The 19,711-nt window shown below is 43.2% G+C and overlaps 1 protein-coding gene across 2 annotated transcripts in view; it reads left to right on the top strand.

Moving 5' to 3' along the window:
* Window positions 1–19,711, top strand: part of ZNF654 (zinc finger protein 654) — a 65,286-nt gene that overhangs the window by 14,834 nt on the left and 30,741 nt on the right. Inside the window, exons 2-6 of one of the 2 annotated variants that reach the window (XM_030204247.1) lie at window positions 13,358–13,466; window positions 14,495–14,576; window positions 16,707–16,842; window positions 17,287–17,486; window positions 17,893–18,032. In XM_030204247.1, coding sequence (XP_030060107.1) covers window positions 13,465–13,466; window positions 14,495–14,576; window positions 16,707–16,842; window positions 17,287–17,486; window positions 17,893–18,032 — 560 coding nt within the window. In that variant the 5' untranslated portion in view covers window positions 13,358–13,464. Of the gene's footprint in view, window positions 1–13,357; window positions 13,504–14,494; window positions 14,577–16,706; window positions 16,843–17,286; window positions 17,487–17,892; window positions 18,033–19,711 lie in introns of both variants that reach the window. The other variant, XM_030204246.1, reaches the window with a different exon arrangement.

Below are 19,711 nucleotides of genomic sequence, written 5' to 3'. Positions count from 1 at the left end.
GAACCTGGGGCTTGTGTTGAAAGCGCTCCAGCGATCTCAGTTTGAGCCTCTTAAACGGCCTTCTGAGAAGGATCTGACTCTCGACAGTTTTTTTAGTGGCAATGACGTCAGCAAGAAGCGTGTCTGAGTTTCAGGCTCTTTCCTGTCGGGATCCTTTTCTACAGTTCTCGGAATCCAGGGTAACTGTTCATACGGTGCCTTCCTTTCTGCCTAAGGTGGTTTCAGCTTTTCACCTGAACCAGCCCATTTTTCTTCCTTCCTTTTGTAAGGAGGAGTTTCCGGACTCCTTTGGGCAATTGCGCCTTTTGGATGTCCGCAGGACTCTGGCAGTATCTGCAGATGTCAAATGAGTTTAGGAATTCTGATCATTTATTTGTTCTGTTGGCAGGCCCCGACGGGGGTATCCGGCGTCTAAGGCCACTATAGCCCGCTGACTTAAGGAACTCATTTTTTCTGCTTATCTGCTTTCAGGGCGGTCGCCGCCTGACGCGTTTAAAGCGCACTCTGAGGGCAATGTCCTCTTCAAGGGCTGAAACTGGTGTCTTTTCTCTTTAAGAGATCTGTCGTGCAGCTACCTGGGCTTCTCAGCTCTCTTTTGTGCAGCATTACAGGCTGGATGTGGCAGCGTGGCAGGATGCGCATTTTGGAGCGCAAGTGCTTGCTCGCGGAGTTGCCTGTTCCCACCCTACTTAGGGAGTGCTTTGGTACATCCCATAAGTTAATGGATTCATCTGCTGTTGATGACAAGGAAGGGAAAATTAGGTTCTTACCTTGATTATTTTCTTTCCTTTAGTCACAGCAGATGAATTCATGATCCCTCCCTGTCTGACTTTAGTTTTTGTACAGGTGTTGCATACAGACATTGTGCCTCAACAGGAGTACTTGAAGACACGCTATCAGGGTTTCTACATGCTGTTTTTATTACAGGAGGTTGATAACGTCCCTCCTTGGTTCGGTTATTGCTCCGGTTCTGGGGCATTTGTTCTCTGTGAGGAAAGTTTGTTATTTTGCCTTTCTTATTCACTCTGCTTTGGAAATTTCATATACGGAAGGCAGTGGGGGTTGGGCGTCCTGGAACACCATGTGCTTTCAGTGTTCTCTATCTCCACCTGCTGGTAGGCGGATACAACCCATCAGTTAATGGATTCATCTGCTGTGACTAAAGGAAAGAAAATTATCAAGGTAAGAACCTAATTTTCCCATATGTCACAGCATACTAAGAAACACCATATAAAAGAAATTAGTTGTTATTTGTCAATTTCAAACCAGACAAAACTGTTGAAAAAGCAGTATCAATGATACAGAAAAAGTGACACTTGAAAAGAGATCCCTAAAAGAAAGTGAAGTGTAACTTGAATGAACAGACTGAATACATTTGTCTGTAATACTGTGGCATAGATACCACAGGCAGGGATCCTATTGGCATATTTCTTATTACTCCCCCCCCCCCCCCCCCCAAACCAGAAACAAATCCCTTAATGCCAACAAAGGCCCCAGAAGAAAAGATTCCCTATCAGGTTGTACAGATTAACAATATGGTGCCTTGCTGTGCCAAAAGGAGTAATTCAGGTTGGGTTTTATCTATGGGTTTTTTTTGGCTTTATAATTATTTTCTAGTATTTGTGAGTGCTTTCTCCTTTGTACACTGCAGAGGACGTGTTTTGAATCCGTTTGATTTAACTTAAGAAGCTGTGCCATAATTTCTGTGTTTAGTTTCATGGCGCAGTTTAAGTATGTCTCTCTCCACTTTCTTGTTTCTGGTGTTACAATTCTACATGATTCAATGGATGTTTGCATATCTTTTTTCTTAAGTGTTTTCAGTTTGTTCTTTCATAGTGCCAATGTAGCATTTTACTTCTTTTGCTTTGTAATTGTTTTAAAGTGTTTGTGAGCACTTTCTTCAATATATAATTTGAATCCATTTGAGTTATTGTTAGAAGTTGTCATGCTTTAGCATCACAGTGTAACAAGTGCAAGTCTCTTTTCACGTTTTTTTCCATTTCTTTGTTTCTGGTGTTGCAATTCTACATGATACAATGGGTGTCCAGGTTACATTGTCACTTTCTTTTTGGGATCTCTCTTTTTCAGGTTATATATATATTCATCATCTTATTTCTATCCCTTATTTTTATTCATATTGCTTTTTTGTCTTTTATTTTAGTTATGTATTTTATAGACTCCTGAAGCAGGCCTTACAAGCCGAAACATGGCTTGTCGAGTCATTTGAAAGCATTTAATAAATTCAACATTACAGCATTGACCACTTCTGGTTGTCTGTACAGTGCTGTTTTCCAGACCAAAAGGGTCATCTATTTATTTATTTTGCACACTTGATATAATCCTGGACAGGCAACTATGTGGTTCACAAAGGTAAAAAAAAAACTCTGGACAATGCTGATGATAAAGGGGGGGGGGGGGGTAGGGAGGAGAGAGAATGATGCAGTGGTAGAGGGAAAGGGGAATAATGGAGAAGTAAACAGGCAAGGAGGCAGAATCAAAGGAATTGGAGAAGAAAAGAGACTTCAGGCGTGCTTTAAATGACAGTACGAGTATTGGGACTCTGAGGGAAGAGAATTCCAAAGCTTAGGGCCTAGGTAACTGAATGCAGTGTCTCAGGAGAGTGAAAGGTGGAGAGCTGAAGGGAGATGGAACAAAAAGAAGTTGATCAGAAGAAGAACGGAGACTCTGGGACAGGTGATAGGGGATGAGTAGTGTAAAGTTGTTTAGTGCATTACATCATGTTTGATCTATTCTTACTGTACACCGCCTTGAGTGAATTCCTTCAAAAAGGCAGTAAATAAATCCTAATAAATAAATCCAATAGCCTGTTAATAATGGCTAATCCTGGTCAGAAGTGCCTGGCAGGAATCCAAAAGGTAGAGATTCCATGCTGCTTATCGCAGGGGTAAACAAAGAATTTCCTTAAATTTACTTCAATAATGGTTTATAGACTTTTCCTCCAAGAACTTGTTTGAACTTAAAAACTTGGCTACAGTAACTGCGTTTACCACATCCCCCTGAAACAAATTCCAGCGCTTATGTGCTGAGTGAAAGAAATTCTCTAAATAGGTTTAAAACAATTACTTTACTCTATTGTTTGCTCCTTACACTTTACTTTTGAAAAGATAAAACAAAAATTTGTGTACCCATTCCATTCCACTTATTTTATAGACCTCTGTCATCTTACCTCAGCCATCTCTTTTCCAAGCTGAAGAGCACCAAAATCTTTCGCTTTTCCTCTTAGGGGAGTTGTTCCATCCATTTAATCATTTCTGGTTTCCTTTCCATTTCTAATTTTGCTATAATTTATTTTTTTATTTTCAAGTACAATATAAATTTTATTTATTTATTTGTTGCATTTGTATCCCACATTTTCCCACCTATTTGCAGGCTCAATGTGGCTTACATAGTACCATAAAGGCATTCGCCAACTCCGGTAGAGAAACAAATACAAGGTGATATTGTGGTCGAATAAGGTATTTGTGTTTCAGATACAATGGAGGTTGAGGGGAAGAAAGTGTGCTTGATTAGGCAAACAAGCCCATCTGTAACATTTTATTCTTGTTTTTTTTTTTTTTACAACTAGCAGCAATCCAGTAAAAATCAGACTTATCTTAAAGGAAAGAGGAAAGAGATCCAAGATGCAAAGAGAATAAGGGAGGTGGACAAGCATAGCAATCAAAAAAACTAGGCTGGTTACAGAGAACTTTCGCTAAATTAGTGGCATTACTCGGTCGGCTGCCACCTGGAGCGGATTGCTGCAGCACATAAGCACCACCACGCTGGGAAAAGACCAAAGGTCAATCAAGCCCAGCATTCTGTCTCTAACAGCGGCCAATCCAGGCCCCAAGAACCTTGCAAAAAACCCAAAATTTAATAACGATCAATGGACTTTTCCTTCAGGAATTTGTCCAGACCCCGCTTTAAACTCAGCAAGGCCAGCTGCCATCACTACCTTCTCCGGCAATGAGTTCCAGAGTCTGTCTACGCGCTGAGTAAAGAAAAACTTTCTCCTATTTATTTTAAACCTACCACATTCTAATTTTATCTTGTGTCCCCTGGTTCTATTATTCTTAGAAAGTGTAAGCAAACGCTTCACATCTGTCCGCTCTACCCCACTCATTATTTTGTAAACCTCTATCATATCACCCCTCAGCCGCCTTTTCTCCAGGCTAAAGAGTCCTAGCCGTCTTAACCTCTCCTCATAGGGTAGTCGTCCCATCCCTTTTATCATTTTTGTCGCCCTTCTCTGCACCTTCTCAATTCCTTTATATCTTTTTTGAGATGAGGCGACCAGAACTGAACACAATACTCGAGGTGCGGTCGCACCATGGAGCGATATAACGATATTATAACATCCTCATGCTTGTTTTCCATCCCTTTTCTAATAATACTCAACATTCTGTTTGCCTTCTTAGCCACCACAGCACATTTGAGCTGAAGATTTCAACGTCCTATCCACGATAACTCCCAGATCCCTTTCTTGGTCCGTAACTCCTAAAGCGGAACCTTGCATAACATAGCTGTAGTTCGGGTTTCTCCTTCCCACATGCATCACTGTGCACAAGTTGTCAACGTTGAACTTCATCTGCCATTTGGACGCCCAATCCCCCAGTCTCATGAGGTCCTCTTGTAATCTTTCACACTCCTCCTGCGACAAGACGACTCTGGATAACTTTGTATCATCTGCGAATTTAATTACCTCACTAGTTACTGCCATCTCGAGGTCATTTTATAACCCCTGAGGGACCCCACTAACTACCCTTCTCCATCGAGAATAATGGCCATTCAAACCTACTCTCTGCTTCTTATCTTTTAACCAGCTCTTCCATAGTGTCCCACAGATCAATCCAGAGACTTGTGGGTTATGTCCCTCTACCAACAGGTGGAGATAGAACTTCAGAGGTTTACTATATGTGGTCATGTGCAGCCAGTCACCTTAACTTCAGTATTCTCTCTATCTAGCAGGTGGATGGTCATATCTGTGCAGCTGTGGATTGATTGGCTCCTGGCCTGGTCCCCTGGGTCTAGTTGAGCTTCCGGGGTCTGAGGTGTCCCAGTCCTGGGACTTGGGTGCACACCTGGTGGTGCCAGGTCCCTCCCTTCCTACCCCTTCAACCCCTCTTCTCTGTCTGACTGGGGTTAGTGGTTCTCACTCTCCTGACTTTAAAAGGAGACTGAGGCTTCTTTTGCTGCGGCGTCTTCTCCTGCCTTAATAAATAAATAAATAAATGAATGCCGTTTGAGCACTGTAAAAAAAAAATAAAAAATCTGTCTGAGGTTTGTCCAGCACGGCAAGCTCATGCCGGTTTGCAGTCGGTGTGAGCACCGACTTGGCATGTGACAGCAGTTCCCGAGGGGGTCAGTAGTCATTATCCTATCTGCGCCACTGGACAGAGCAAAAGTGGCTCCCAGTTTCCTGTGCTGGAGTTCCACTGTACAGCCCAACTCCCTGGCGCTATGTGCTCCTTGGTTCCCAGCTCATTTTGGTGGGCGCAGGGCACTTGTTTTCTTGGGTGTGCATGCACGCTTGATGGCTCCATCTTTCTTGCCACTCCACATGGCAATGCTGAAGCCCCAGCGCTCCCCTGGGGCCTGATCTGCTTGCGATTCAGGCAGTATATGTAGGCTTTTCAGAAATGTGACTGGGGAACTGGTGTGGATCACTCCCAGTTTCTTCATATTGGTTATTTAAGGGCCTCTAAGAAAGGAGGCCTGGGGAGGTTTGCAGACTCCTATGGGAGTCCTCGGGTCTCCCACAGCTTTGAGTCTTCCACAGCTTTCCAGGGGCGCGGTCGGAGACTCATTAGTCCCCTGCAGCTGTTCTGTGGCAGTGAGAGCCTTAAGCTGCAGCTTGGAAAGTACTGACTATCTCAAAGTCTTCAGGTAGAGATGCCTGTGCTTCTCTAGGTGATATACAATAAGAATATTTCTGGACCCTCCTTGAGGAGGTTCAGGGTGTGTGTTCATCATTAATGGAAGGGAGAAAGAGATCAGGATTAGGGATCCTACTCTAGGTTTTTTCACTCTTTCCCTCTTCCCCTTTCTCAGAGCATGGCAGTACAGTTTGTTTACTTAGCAGGCTTAGGGCTGTTGACTCCATGTTTGTGAGAAATGTTACATTTTGAGGCTAGTACAGGCCTCTCAGGTTTCTCTCGGTTTCCATGGTAATCCTGCACCCTCTGTGCTGCCCTGGTGGCATTTGCTCTGTGTGTACTGTTTACATCAAACTAGTTTTATTCAGGAGGGTGGCTGGCCTTTCAGCCTGAAGGTTACAGGTTCAAGGCTGGTTTTATTCATCCTATTAGAAACTGTGGGCTCAGCTAGATTTCCAGTGGGGCATATTTTATTTCATTCTCTCATTGCTTGCCTGGCCAAGTAGTTCTTACATGACTGGAACAGTTATCAGAACTGTACAGTACTAAAGATTACCCTTCTCTCTCTCTCTCTCTCTCTCTCTCTCTCTCTTTCCACACTGATACTGGCCACACCTTTGCAAACTAGCCTCAGTTACCCCGGTATCTGCAGCGTACCCGGTACCTCTAATTGCTTCTATGGTATTTTTGGCATCTTTTCGTGGTATGCGGTACCTAAATTTCATGAGGAGTGGTCCAGGAGCTACTTCAGTGTAGAGGTAGCTTAATAGTCATTGCAATCAGCTGAGAAGTAAGCACAGAGCTCTAGGGGTACTGCTTCACAACCCACTGCAGCTTTCTGTCTGTAGTGCGCAATGGTGCAGCAGCCATATTCTGCTACACCATCTGTCTCTGGTTCTCAGCTGCACTTGTTAGTTCCAATGCACAGCAGTTTTAGTGCAGTTACACCAGCCAATTTTTGTCTCTATCTGGAGAAGATCTAGGGCAGTTGGGTAAAGACCTGAGGGACTTCCAAGTCTCGGAGATTGCCAGGGAATGAGTTTAAGGATGATTTTTAATCCGCTTGGTTTTGATGTAGGTTTTGTGGGGCCAGGAAAACCACTTTCAGGGTTTCCACTTCCACTACGACAAGCCACCTGGCTGCTGGTAGAATGAGCTCTGTTTCAACTCCAGGTCAATCTATGCCTGTTGCATCTTCCAATGATGGGAATCTCAGTTCACTCCTCAGGCAGGACTCCTGTACTGGTGTCAGGAAGAGTGGACCAAGATTACCTCAGCTCAGATGTGACTTAGTTTTTCTATTGCACAGTTACAACCTGGACTTCACTACAGATTTTTCTTGGAGTCTACATGCAAGCTCAAATGCTGTCAGGCAGTTCTTGCCACCTTGCCAGTGTTTCTTCCTTTAGGCACAGTTGAGTCTGTCCCCAGTGAAAAAAGCTGTGAAAAGCTGAACCGTAAACACCCTAGACTCTTATGATGTCCAAACTCAGCTGGAAGGAAGCTCCCTGGTTGGAACTACAAAGCAAAGGGAAGTTGTTCCCTTTGCTTTGTAGTTCCAACCAGGGAGCTTCCTTCCAGCTGAGTTTGGACATCATAAGAGTCTAGGGTGTTTACGGTTCAGCTTTTCACAAATGGGAACCTTGCAGTGTGTAACAGTTCTGTCTGGTGGGGAGAGTTTCTAGCCTCCCTGGACCTCAAGGAAACTTACTTTCATATTCTCAGTGCTTCTTCCTGCAGAGGGATCTTAGCTATTTATGACCATGTCATTCAGCCTTTCCATGTTGCTGAGGACATTTTTGCAAGGTCATAGTGGCAGCTTTTCTTCGTGAGGATGGATTGCAGGTTCATCCATACCACGTGACTGACTGATTTGTGGCTCTCTCTATCAAGAGACTCTGCAAACTTACCCAAGATACCTACTCGTCTTCAGTCCTTAGGATTGGTAATCAGTGTCACCAAGAGTCAGTTGTTTCCCTCACAGATCTTGGCTTATCGGGGAGTGCTGTTCCATTTAGGCCTGGGAAGTCCTTTCTTTCTTTCTTTTGCTCCTCAGCAACCGGTGCCAACCCAAGTCAGGTTTTACTTTCTTTACCAGGTCCAGGATATGGGAATAGGTTTAAGTTATGGGCACAAGGTTCTCTTTTTTGGACGTTCCCCCATGGGCCTGAGTCCGTATCAGACCACTTCAGGGGTTCCTTCTCTGATTTGGTCCCCATCTCTATGGTTCCCTTCAAGCCAACTTAGTCTCAATGGGGATTTCAACACAGCTTTCTGCTGATATTTCAGTTCTGTCTCCCTGAAGGTGGCTATCTGCAGCTTGTAGGCTGCTAGGCTGTGCCGTAGCTGCCGGCAACAGATTTCGGATCCCTTCCAGAAGGCAGACAGTCAACCGCCTCACTTGCCAGATGTAGAGTCGAGGCCGGCTTATTTGCCAGTTTTCTTCTGATTTGTTTCGGGTGTCAAACAGACATTTTTGGCAGTCACAGCTTGCCATTTGATGTGGTTGCGCTGCTGGGTGGTGAATGCAGCTTCTAACGATGGCTGGTTCATCTCACTTTTCAGGGCAACCATTGTTTGAGGACTCCGTGAAGTTGGTGGAAGATCTGGGTGACTTATAGACTCCGCGTCTTCCTGAGGACATGTCTACAAGTTCTTTTCGGTTGGGTCAGGCTCACCCTTATCTTTACGACACCAGGGCTGTCGTCCTGGGCAGCCTAGTTTTCTTAAGCAATCCAGTCCAGGTAGGTTCTCGGAACTCCCGACTTCATCTGTTTGAGATCCTCTGGATTTCTACTGGTGACGGGCGCACAGTACTGTCTTTTCTGCATACGGTGGTTTCTGCCTTCCATGCCTTTCCACCTTTTTCTCTTCCCGCTTCTTGGATGTTCACCATATACTCCTATTTGGAAGTGACCATCGAGTCCCGTTGGTTAACTCTTTGCTTCTTGCTTTGCTCAGGACCATAAGAAGGCTCACCATTTTTAGATTGGCAGATGTGGTCATAGTGGTTTTGATGTCAGGAGGAGCAGACCTTTTGTAGAATAGGTGTCAGTGTGAAGCTGAAGAGCTGTTTCGCATAAGTGCCATTTTATTCAAAATCCTTTTAGGGGAGCAGCTGCTCCCCTTGCACCCCACCTAGCTATGTCTCTGCATAGTGGGGCAGTGCCTGGGATGACCTACTGAGCAGAAGTGACTTCCTACATAGCCTTATGCACTGCTAAAGACTGTAGTAGTCTTCTAGTGCTCACCATTTTAAGTTTAGTAGATGTAGTGGTGGCAGGATCAGAAGCAGACATATTCAGTACCTGGAGAGCCTTAGGTTTATAGGAAGGTGGTGACTCCTTATGAAACACCCACACTGCGGTAGGATCATCAGATTCCTGGCCTGCTGAGCAGAAATGCCTCCCGGCATACCGTCATGTTGTCGTCTGGCTGGTTTCAAGAAAGGGAATCTGGCTTCAAGTGCTGCAGTGGCTGTTAGCCGAGAGAGGCAATTTCTTTAGCTGGCCTCTGTATGGGACAGTCTCTCCCATTGTGGGTGGCAGCGCTTTCTTCCAGAGCGCAGTTGACTTCCTTTTCCTTGTCCCGTCTGGCTTTTGTGGCTGCCCTTTGCAGTTCGGCCACTTGGTCCTCTGTCCTTCCGTGGATGGCTTTTGCAGATCGCCCACTAAATCTGCTGTCCTTCCCTTGCCAGGCTTTGCAGGCTTGGCGTGGCAGCGCTAGGCATTCCAGATTTGACGTGGCAGCGCGTGTAACCGCGGCCTATGGATTATTGCTCTAGTCTGCTGAGGTTGTGGTACCCCGCCCCACTTGAGGACTGCTTTGGTACATCCCACAAGTCTCTGGATTGATCTGTGGGATGCTGTGGAAGGTAAAATTAGTTCTTACCTGATAATTTTCTTTCCATTAGTCCCAACAGATCAATCCAGAGGCCCGCCCTCTGTTATTCTGGGTTGAGTGTTTTCTTCTAGTTGCTTCAGTTTCATCAGATTCCTTCATTTGATTTTTGGCAAAAAAAAAAAAGGCAAAACAAATCTAAACATACAGGAAACCTTCTGTTACCCTCCCGCAGGAGCGGTTGAGGAGCTTACATGGGCTTTATGCAGGCAGGAGAGGACTTCTTCCTTCTTCCACTGCTTTGGTATCGACAATACTGAAGTTAAGGTGACTGCACATGACCACATATAGTAAACCTCTGAAGTTCTCTCTGTCTCCACCTGCTGGTAGAGGGACATAACCCACAAGTCTCTGGATTGATCTGTTGGGACTAATGGAAAGAAAATTATCAGGTAAGAACTAATTTTGCCTTAATCTATAATAATACACTGCCTCCGATCCCATGACTCTCCAGTTTCCTGTGGAGTCTTTCATGAGGCACTTTGTCAAACGCCTTCTGAAAATCTAGATATACAATATCCACCGGCTCCCCTTTGTTCACATGTTTGTTCACCCCCTCGAAAAAATGCAGTAGATTTGTGAGGCAAGACTTCCCTTCACTAAATCCATGCTGACTTTGTCTCAGTAGCCCATGCTTTTGTACGTGCTCCGTAATTTTATTCTTAATAATAGCCTCCACCATTTTTCCCGGCACCGACGTCAGACTCACCAGTCTATAATTTCCCGGATCTCCTCTGGAACCCTTTTTAAAAATCAGCGTTACATTGGCCACCCTCCAATCTTCCGGTACCACACCTGTTTTAGGGATAAGTTACATATTACTAACAGTAGATCCACAAGTTCATTCTTCAGCTCTATTAATACTCTGGGATGAATACCATCCAGTCCCGGTGATTTACTACTTTTCAGTTTGCAGAACTGCCCCATTACATCCTCCAAGTTTATGGAGAAATCATTTAGTCTTTCTGACTCGTCTGCTTCAAATACCTTTTCCGGCACCGGTATCCCTCCCAAATCCTCCTCAATGAAGACCGAAGCAAAGAATTCATTCAATTTCTCCGCTACGGCTTTGTCTTTCCTGATCGCCCCTTTAACACAATAGTCGTCTAGCGGCCCTACCGATTCTTTAGCCGGCTTCCTGCTTTTAATATACCTAAAAAAAATTTTTGCTATGTGTTTTTCGCTTCTAACGCTAACTTTTTTTCAAAGTCCTTCTTGTCCCTCCTTATCTCCTTTTTGCATTTGGCTTGACATTCCTTATGTTTTATCTTATTGTCTTCAGTCGGTTCCCTTCTCCATTTTCTGAAGGATTGTTTTTTGGCTCTAATAGCTTCCTTTACCTTACTGTTTAGCCATGCCGGCTGACGTTTGGTCTTTTTTTCCTCTTTTTCTAATACGCAGATTATATTTGTCCTGTACTTCTAGGATGGTGTTTTTGAACAGCATCCACACCTGATTCAAGTTTTTTACCCTTTCAGCTGCTCCCTTCAGTCTTTTTTCACCGTTCTTCTCATTTTATTGTAATCACCTTTTCTAAAGTTAAACGCTAGTGTATTTGATTTCCTGAGTTCACTTACTTCATAGCCAATATCAGAACTGATCATATTATGATCACTGTTATCAAGTGGCCCTCGCACCGTTACCCTCTGCACCAGATCATGAGCTCCACTAATGATTAAGTCTAGTATTTTTCCGTCTCTTGTCGGCTCCTGAACCAGCTGTTCCATGAAGCCGTCCTTGATTTCATCAAGAAATTTCACCTCCCTTGCGTGTACCGATGTTTCATTAACCCAGTCTATATCTGGATAATTGAAGTCACCCATTAATATTACATTGCCCTTTTTATTTGCTTCCCTAATTTCCCTTGTCATTGCTGCGTCCGTCTGCTTGTCTTGGCCAGGCGGACGGTAGTACACTCCTATCGCCGTCCTTTCCCCCTTTTCACAAACCCCCCCCCCCCCCCGGTGCATTTTTCTTACCTGCTGGGGTGCTGGGAGCAGCTGCATGACTGTTCCCTCTGCAGGTTCCCTACTCCCTGTGCCCCAGAACAGGAATTAACAGCAGAGGGAGCAGGGAACCGGCGGAGCTGACAGCTGTGCGGCTACTCCCTGTACTCCTCCTGCAGTAAGTTCCTGGAGCGGACTGCCCCCCCCCCCCCACCACCACCACCCCGCCCTTGGAACACCAGTGCGCTTAATATATGCAACACATTCCTCTAACTTGGTGGTATTTGGATTGCCACATTATCTGGCTGAGTTTAAGGTAGATCTTAAATCGATGAGGCTCTAAAGATATGTAGGAGTTATTCTGAAAAGTAAACATACATTTAGAAGGAAAACATAATGAGATATTGCTCAAGATATTGCTTTTTCTTTCACTAACATAAAATTCTTTCTCTTTTGCGCTACTCTTCACAAATGAGAGAAATCGATGTTTTTGATCTCAAAAAGAAAACATCCTTATAACGGAAATATAATTTTTTAGAACCCAGTTCTAATCATTGTCTAGAGCAGGAGTTCTCAACCCAGTCCTTGAGACACACTAAGCCTATCTGGATTTCAAAATATTTGTAATGAATAAGCATGAGACAAATTTGCTCAATGTTCCTCCACTTTGTGGTATTCCTTTGCAAAATATAGATAAATAATGGAGCTTCAGAAACTTTACATTCATTTAATCTTTCTCAGGAATAAGAGAAAAATCAGAAATATTAAAATAGATACCTGGATTTTATTAGTTTTATCTACTATCCTACCATATAGGAGAGGATAGTTATTTACTGCACCTTGATTTACCATAGGATTAGTAACCTGCAGGATAACAGTCCCCACAGGTTGTTGAATCCCACAGTAAAAGAATAACACTGCTTGAGAGCCATCTCGCAAGAAGTTATTCCAATGGCCTGGGAGCATCGAGCCTTAAAGCCTCTGGCTCGGGAGCATCGAGTTGCAGCTGAGGGCTGTCGGAACCTTTCCCCACCCCTAGGAGGACCTACCAAATGTATTCCTTAGTGGTCCAGTGGTGATTTGGCAGTAACAACTGGTGATCGCTTCTGCCCGATCACCTCTGGACTGCCAGGGGATACATTTGGTAGGCCCTGCTTGGGGGGTGGAGGGGGGTAGGACTTGGATCAGGGCATGGGGATGTGATTGGGGAGGGGAAAGGCTCTGGATATCCTTTAGTCTCCGGCCCAGGAGCATTGAGCTGTGACTTTGCAGTACAATGCTCCTGAGTGGTAAAAGCATCTAGCTTTTATCTTGCTGTGATTTCTGGCCCATAATGCAATGTAATATATCACTGCAAGTTGAGTTAAGGTATTTGCAAAGTAATCAGATGCAAATGTTTTGCATCTCATTACTATATAACCTAGTATATTAAGACAAGCTGCAGTAATAAGTTGATAACTTCTCCTTTTAGTCTGTGGGAACATAAGTGGTGTACAATGCCTCTTTTCATCCTGTTCCTTATTTGTTTAATTCTCGGAGATGACACATAAAGAGAGGAAAAATATTAACCTTAAAAAGTACACTTACAGTAGTTTTGTTAATTGAGAGGGATTTTTTTTTCTTCCTTTTTCTTAGCTGGTTGAAGACTATACTGGAAGATGGCAGGTTCCTCTACCCCAGCTCCAAGTGCTTCAGACTGCTCTCTGTTGCTTTACATCTGCTAGCGTATCATTCCCAACTGAATGTGAGCACGTACAATATGTTTTGAGTAGACTAGCTTTGTAAGTACAAAGTACATTTTTCCATTTCTTGTGTGAGTTTAGCAGTATTGCCATCACTAGGGTTTGGTCAAGAATGTTTTTGTAAAATGCCAAAAGTTGGCAGCTATCTTTCTTAGTCTTTCTTGGTAATGTTTTCAGTTAACTGTACATAATTTAGTTTTTATATATTAAAATGTAATTGGGGAAAGCAGGTTCTTGAAATAAAGCATTACATTTTTTTTAGATAAATATCATTAGTTTTTATTAATTAAAAACATTTTCTGGGCAAAATAAATTCCTGTATTCAACAAATGTGCTTATTGAGATGTGCTTGATTAGCTATCTTGACTCACTGTATGACTGACTGATTTTCACTAATCAGCACTCTCGTGGCATCACTGCTTCGGGAAATAAAGGTTCTTTGCATTAGTTGAGTGCAATTTTTTGATGGCCATGATAATCAAGTTGTAGGTTTCTTTAGGGTTATGTTTTCAACTACTCAACAGAGGTAGAAATTTGGTGGTGTGCCACTGATTCTATAGTGACCTCATAACAATTAACCATTTCCATTATCAGAAACTGTGAGGTCATTTGTCGTGGTCCTAGCACATCTTTAAAATGTCTTTTCTGGTTTTGATACTGTTGTGACAGCTCAATATTCAGAGACTTCAGGGGAAATATAGAGACCAATTAAGAAAAAGATAAGCCCTGCTGTCAAACTATAAACCCTTAATTTTCCATGTTTATTTTTATGCCATTACTCTCTGTATGTATTCAGACACTTTCTGTAGCTCTTGCAGCTGGCAGATTTATTTGGGAAATTTGCGCACTATTGTAATGATACCCTGATAGAATAATGCCTGCAAATGAGCTTAAGGCCTGTATTTTGCTCTACACTAAGTGATGAACCTAAGTTTGATTTCAGATTTTCAGAGGTCCTTCTGCTGAAGAGTTGGGGACTTCAGAGTGTTTTATTTCTGTTCCACCATCTTCTGCTTTGTGTTCTTACTAGGAGTCTCTTTGAGCTGCTTTTATTTTTTGGAAAGGATGAGTTCTATGAGGTTCCTTTGAAAGATATTCTTGGCTCAGTCCAGGTAAGTCTACCTGCTATAATGTAAATAGTTTAGGTGCATACACTGATTTGCCATCTTGCTCTGTTTGTAAGAGAATTGGTAATGAGTAAGAAAAGCAATAACTTAACTCTTAAGTCCTTTTGTGTTTTTGTTTCAAACTATTTTGATTTTTAAAGTCTTTTGAAATGCAAAATGTCTTTAATGAGAGGCATTGGTTTCCTGTGATTGTATTCCCTTGTCTGTCAACTTTCCCTCAAACATATTACCCTTTAATCCTTGTATTTCATTACAACTTGAAAACAAGCACTGATACTGTAATAAACAAATAATTCAATTTGCATTCAAGCTTAAACCTTCAGAGTCAGCACCTACCTCTCCTGAAATCCAACGTGTGCTGCGTGCCACAATTTCCTCTTGAATTATTATGGTCTGGGTCTGGGAAGGAAGTGGGAACACCTCAGACAACCACTGTTAACCAGCCTTGAGCGTTGAGCCTTCCCTCCCTACTCAGTGACGGCCCCTCCCACGCGGAACAGGAAGTTGCATCGCTCTCGCGTAGGGAAGGCTGACTGGCTGAGAGCCTGCACATCACGAATATCCCACCCATCGTCAGCGTCAGTCAACCCTCCGAGGCTCCGCCGATCCATCTCGCCCCTTCCCCTCGCCAGCTCTTACTGTCCCCATCCGGGATCCCCGCGTCATTAATCTCTAGGCAAGAAGAGGAGGAGGAGGGACGCGGCGCAGTGTGCCGGAACTGGGCATGGCACTCAGAGCACTGCAGAGAGGACGGGTCTAGAAGAACAGAAAAGATAAAGACGGCGTGTCAGGCCGGCGTCGCGTCGGAGAATGAGACTGCTGCGGGCTTAGCTTCCCCAAGCCTCTTATACCGGGTTCTTATGAACCATTATAAGAGAGCAAAGATAAAGGATAGGTTAGAACCATTATAAGAGAGCAAAGATAAAGGATCTAGGCACCCCCCACCCCCTCGAAAAATCCTTAACACATGTCAAAGAACATGGCTCTCAAATTGTACTGCATCAGTTCAGGTTTCCATGAAAGGAAAGAGAAGAACAACTCTAGAGTGTGTTTGCAAACTATCACTTTGTATTTCTACAGGGCTATCTCTTTTCCTCCCATGATTCCTGCTTGCAGATATGTGATGACCAGGAATAGATGGCTTGGGAGCTGCAAAGGGTTGAGTAGAAATGGGTGTGGTCAACAACCCCCCCCCCCTCCCCGAAAACACTTTCTTCAAATAAAGACATACACAGCTATATTAGCAAGAGGAGTTAAGCCAGTAAAAAGACATGTCTTTTTAATAAATGTATTGATTATAACCAGAGCATGTAATACTACTACTACTACTTAACATTACTAAAGTTATGATCTCTTTGCTTTTGGAGAATTCCATTGGAGGCCAACCGAGTTTCAGATTCGGCAGCAAAACTGGACTGAAATCCAGGTTCAGGTTTCTGCTGAAAATGCCTGTGCATTTTCAGCTGAAACGGAAGTGCTCTTTCCCCTCCCAACCCGCATGACTACCTGTAGGCCTACCTTACAAAAGCCCCAGTGGACTCTTGGGGGGGGCAGGAATGAACCCCACTTGTTGCTCTATTGCAATGGCTGCCGAGACTTCCTGCGGCAGCCTCGTGAGACACGCCTCCTGCCTGTGCTGGTTGCAATCGCAAAATGGCTGCCGGAACCTCCCGCAGCATTAGTCAGCCATTGTGATGGAGAAGTTACATGGGGCAGGAATTAATGGGGTTCGTTCCTACCCCTGAAGAAGCTACTAAACCCCCAGAGCTTCATAAAGTAGGCCTGGATAGGGCCTACAGGTGATCAGGTGGGATGGGGGAGTGCGGGATGGGGACTTTTTTGGTTGGTGGTTGGGGGGGTTAGTTTCTGCTGAAACCGAGCTGCCAAATTTCAGTCACAGATTCAATTTTGGGAGAAACCAAAGATCCTGGGTTCAGTTGGGCTCTAAATTCCATTGAAGTGAAACTTTTTATTTTTATGTATTTATGTTTTTGTTTTTGTTATTTTAATGATGTGTTGTGTTAAGATATGTTTGAGCCATGTGATTGCCCCATGGGTAATTCCATAATAGTCTTGTCTCTGCTTAGTGGACTGACATTCATTTTTATTTTTTAGGAGTGCCATGATATTTTAAAAAGATATGAAAACCTGGACTTAAGATTGGTGACTGTAATAATAAGAGATGGTGGGCCATGGGAAAATCCAGTATTACAAGCAGTGCTCAAAGGAAAGCCTGAATCTCTTGACTTAGGTACTTCCATTTGTGTTTGAAATATTAATGTTAAAAGGAGCTCTGTGCAGTGGACCTCTGTCGTGGCATTTTCCAGCTACCTTAAGGTTGTATGTGGAACTAAGTACTGAAAGAATCGGTCCTTGTCTTTTGGAGGATTTTTGTTGTACTGTATGAGAGAGACTGGGTGTGTGTGTGTGTGTGTGTGTGTGTGGGGGGGGGGTGATCTGAAGATGGAATGTATTAAGAGCTCCACCTGATGTAACTGGAAACACCTGGGAAGGAGCTTAGCTGATACTTCCCACTTCTTTTCCTAGTATCTTCTCCCCTTTGCTCTTGCAACAGAAAGTTTGTTCTATAACAAATGTATAATCTGTTAAGATTTCTCAGTAGCATAGTGATGCTTACTCAAAAGAACTGTACTTTGATGGTGTGCTGCTGATAATTTTCTTTCCATTTATGCAGTGAACAAATACTTAATCTCTGAAAATCAGCTGTTCTTCGAACTACGTGCCAGATACCTGATTGCCTGTGAGCGTATTCCTGAGGCACTGGCTCTGATCATATCGTGCATAAATCATCCCATTATTAAAAATCTGTATTATCATCAAGCGTACTTCACTTGTCTTTATATGTCACGTTCAACAGATGAGCTGTTCCGAGAGGTACTGTACCCCATTCTCAGGATTGTAGTCATGTATTTGTTAAACTTGTGATCATATTTTCTATGGTTTTGTTACAACTTGAAGAAGACATAGTCTGGGATACCTGCTTTCCTGTGAATTGATCTCTGATTTGATATCTGTGATCAGAGGAATAGGAGTAAACTGGATTTAGAGCTTCCTCATCAGTGATGAGCTCCCAGAGCATAGGTACCTGATGTCGGCCTCTTGAGGGCCAGTGAATTACTGTAAAAGAAAAGGTTCCTTTTACACATGATCTCAAAAAGATGTCAGTGGCCTTTGCAAAGTTGCACAGCTAAAGTTAAACAGTGCTGCTTTTGTCCATTTTAGAAGGCCTAGCTTCATACAGATATAATCTAAACTTTGATTCTTTTTCTTTGTTGTCTAGTATGTAGCAAGGATAGACTGCAGTGATGGAGTTGAAATTATCTGTAATACTGAAAGAGAAGGGAAGACTGCCCTGGCATTATTTCTGTGTGAAGCATTCCTTATCCCACAACTTCAGCATGGAGACATGTATTGTGTTTGGTGAGCATCCATTATTTGTTGTATACTGCTTCCTCCTCCTTCCATATTGCCATGTTCGCTGGGTCCTGTTTCATCTTCTGTTTAGCCTTCTGGGCTTACTACGTCAAAAATGAAGTGCGAGTAGACACACCTTAAGCATCTGTATAAGAAATCTTGTACAAGGAGTCAGATGTATATTGCACAAGAAAACAGGCGAGGTGCAGCCCTTAATACTGTTCTTTACCAATAGAATTGAAAGGTAAACAACCAGCTGTGATGTCAGTAGCATTAATAGTCTCACTGTGGGCCTGTGTTCCCATCGGAGCTGCTGGGCTCCCACTCTCACTGTGGGCCTGCATTTATTTTAGAACTTTCCTCAACAATTTAAAATGATTTTCCTAAAATTATTTATAGTCATTCATTCTTTAGCTCTTATTCATGCTACCTCTAAAACCCTACCATCGGAAATTAACATCATACCAGTTCTTCATTACCATAGAAGACCAAACAAGCCAATCATTCCTTCAAGAACTGCCCACAATCAGCAAAATCCTTCAATTCCCAACCAACCATCACAAAAAACAACTACAGTTTCATCTAAAGCAGAAAACAACTTTACAAACACCACAGCATCAAAAACGCATAGTGTAACCAAAATTGAAGTTCAAAATACTAGACAAATCATAAATATCCAGCCATCCTCCCATACAACTGATTCTTACTTACCAGTCCGAAAAGGATACATCAATGCTAGGTCGGCAGTTAATAAAGCTGAAATTATCACTGATTGGATCAAGTCTACCAATTTAGACCTATTCATCACAGAAACTTGGATCTGTGACTCTAAAGATCTCATCATACTTGACCTTTGCCCTCCTAAATACAAGATATTACACTGGCCTAGAAAGGAAAAATCTGGAGGAGGTACAGCATTAATCTTCAGATCTAACTTCATTCTTGAACCCATCTCAGAAAGCCTTACTCCGCAACTTGAAATTGCTTCAATAAAACTCCACAACCCAACACGCCTATGATCATATAACCTGTATTTTATTCTACAGACCCCCTTGTTACTGGACCCATAGCCAATCCACCTTCATGGACTTCATATCCAATTCATGCATTAATAACCCTAATGTGGAGGAGTGGCCTAGTGGTTAGGGTGGTGGACTTTGGTCCTGGGGAACTGAGGAACTGAGTTCGATTCCCACTTCAGGCACAGGCAGCTCCTTGTGACTCTGGGCAAGTCACTTAACCCTCCATTGCCCCAGGTACAAATAAGTACCTGTATACAATATGTAAGCCGCATTGAGCCTGCCATGAGTGGGCAAGTGCGGGGTACAAATGTAACAAAAATAAAATGTAATATTACTTAGGTGACTTTAACCTACATTTGGAGGACTCCAAGTCAGTACATACCCAAGATTGTTTGGATCTTTTTGACATGTGTGACCATATTCTACTTCCTCCACAACCCACTCACATCAAGGGTCACTCGCTTGATGTTATCTTGTATAAATTCTCTACTGATCAAAATTTAATTATGTCCGATATTGACTGGGCTCCTACACCCTGGTCTGACCATTACAAAGCATTTCTAACCTTAAAATGGAGTAAAAAGGGCCAACCTAAATTACAAGACCGCAAGACGTTTCTTACCAGAGGAAGGATTGATAATGATACTTTTTGGAAACTTATTT

Source organism: Microcaecilia unicolor, chromosome 5 (assembly GCF_901765095.1).
Source record: "Microcaecilia unicolor chromosome 5, aMicUni1.1, whole genome shotgun sequence".
Classification (NCBI taxonomy): Eukaryota; Metazoa; Chordata; class Amphibia; order Gymnophiona; family Siphonopidae; genus Microcaecilia; species Microcaecilia unicolor.
The sequence above is the reverse complement of the archived record's forward strand: the minus strand, read 5'-3'. Positions and strand labels throughout refer to the sequence as shown.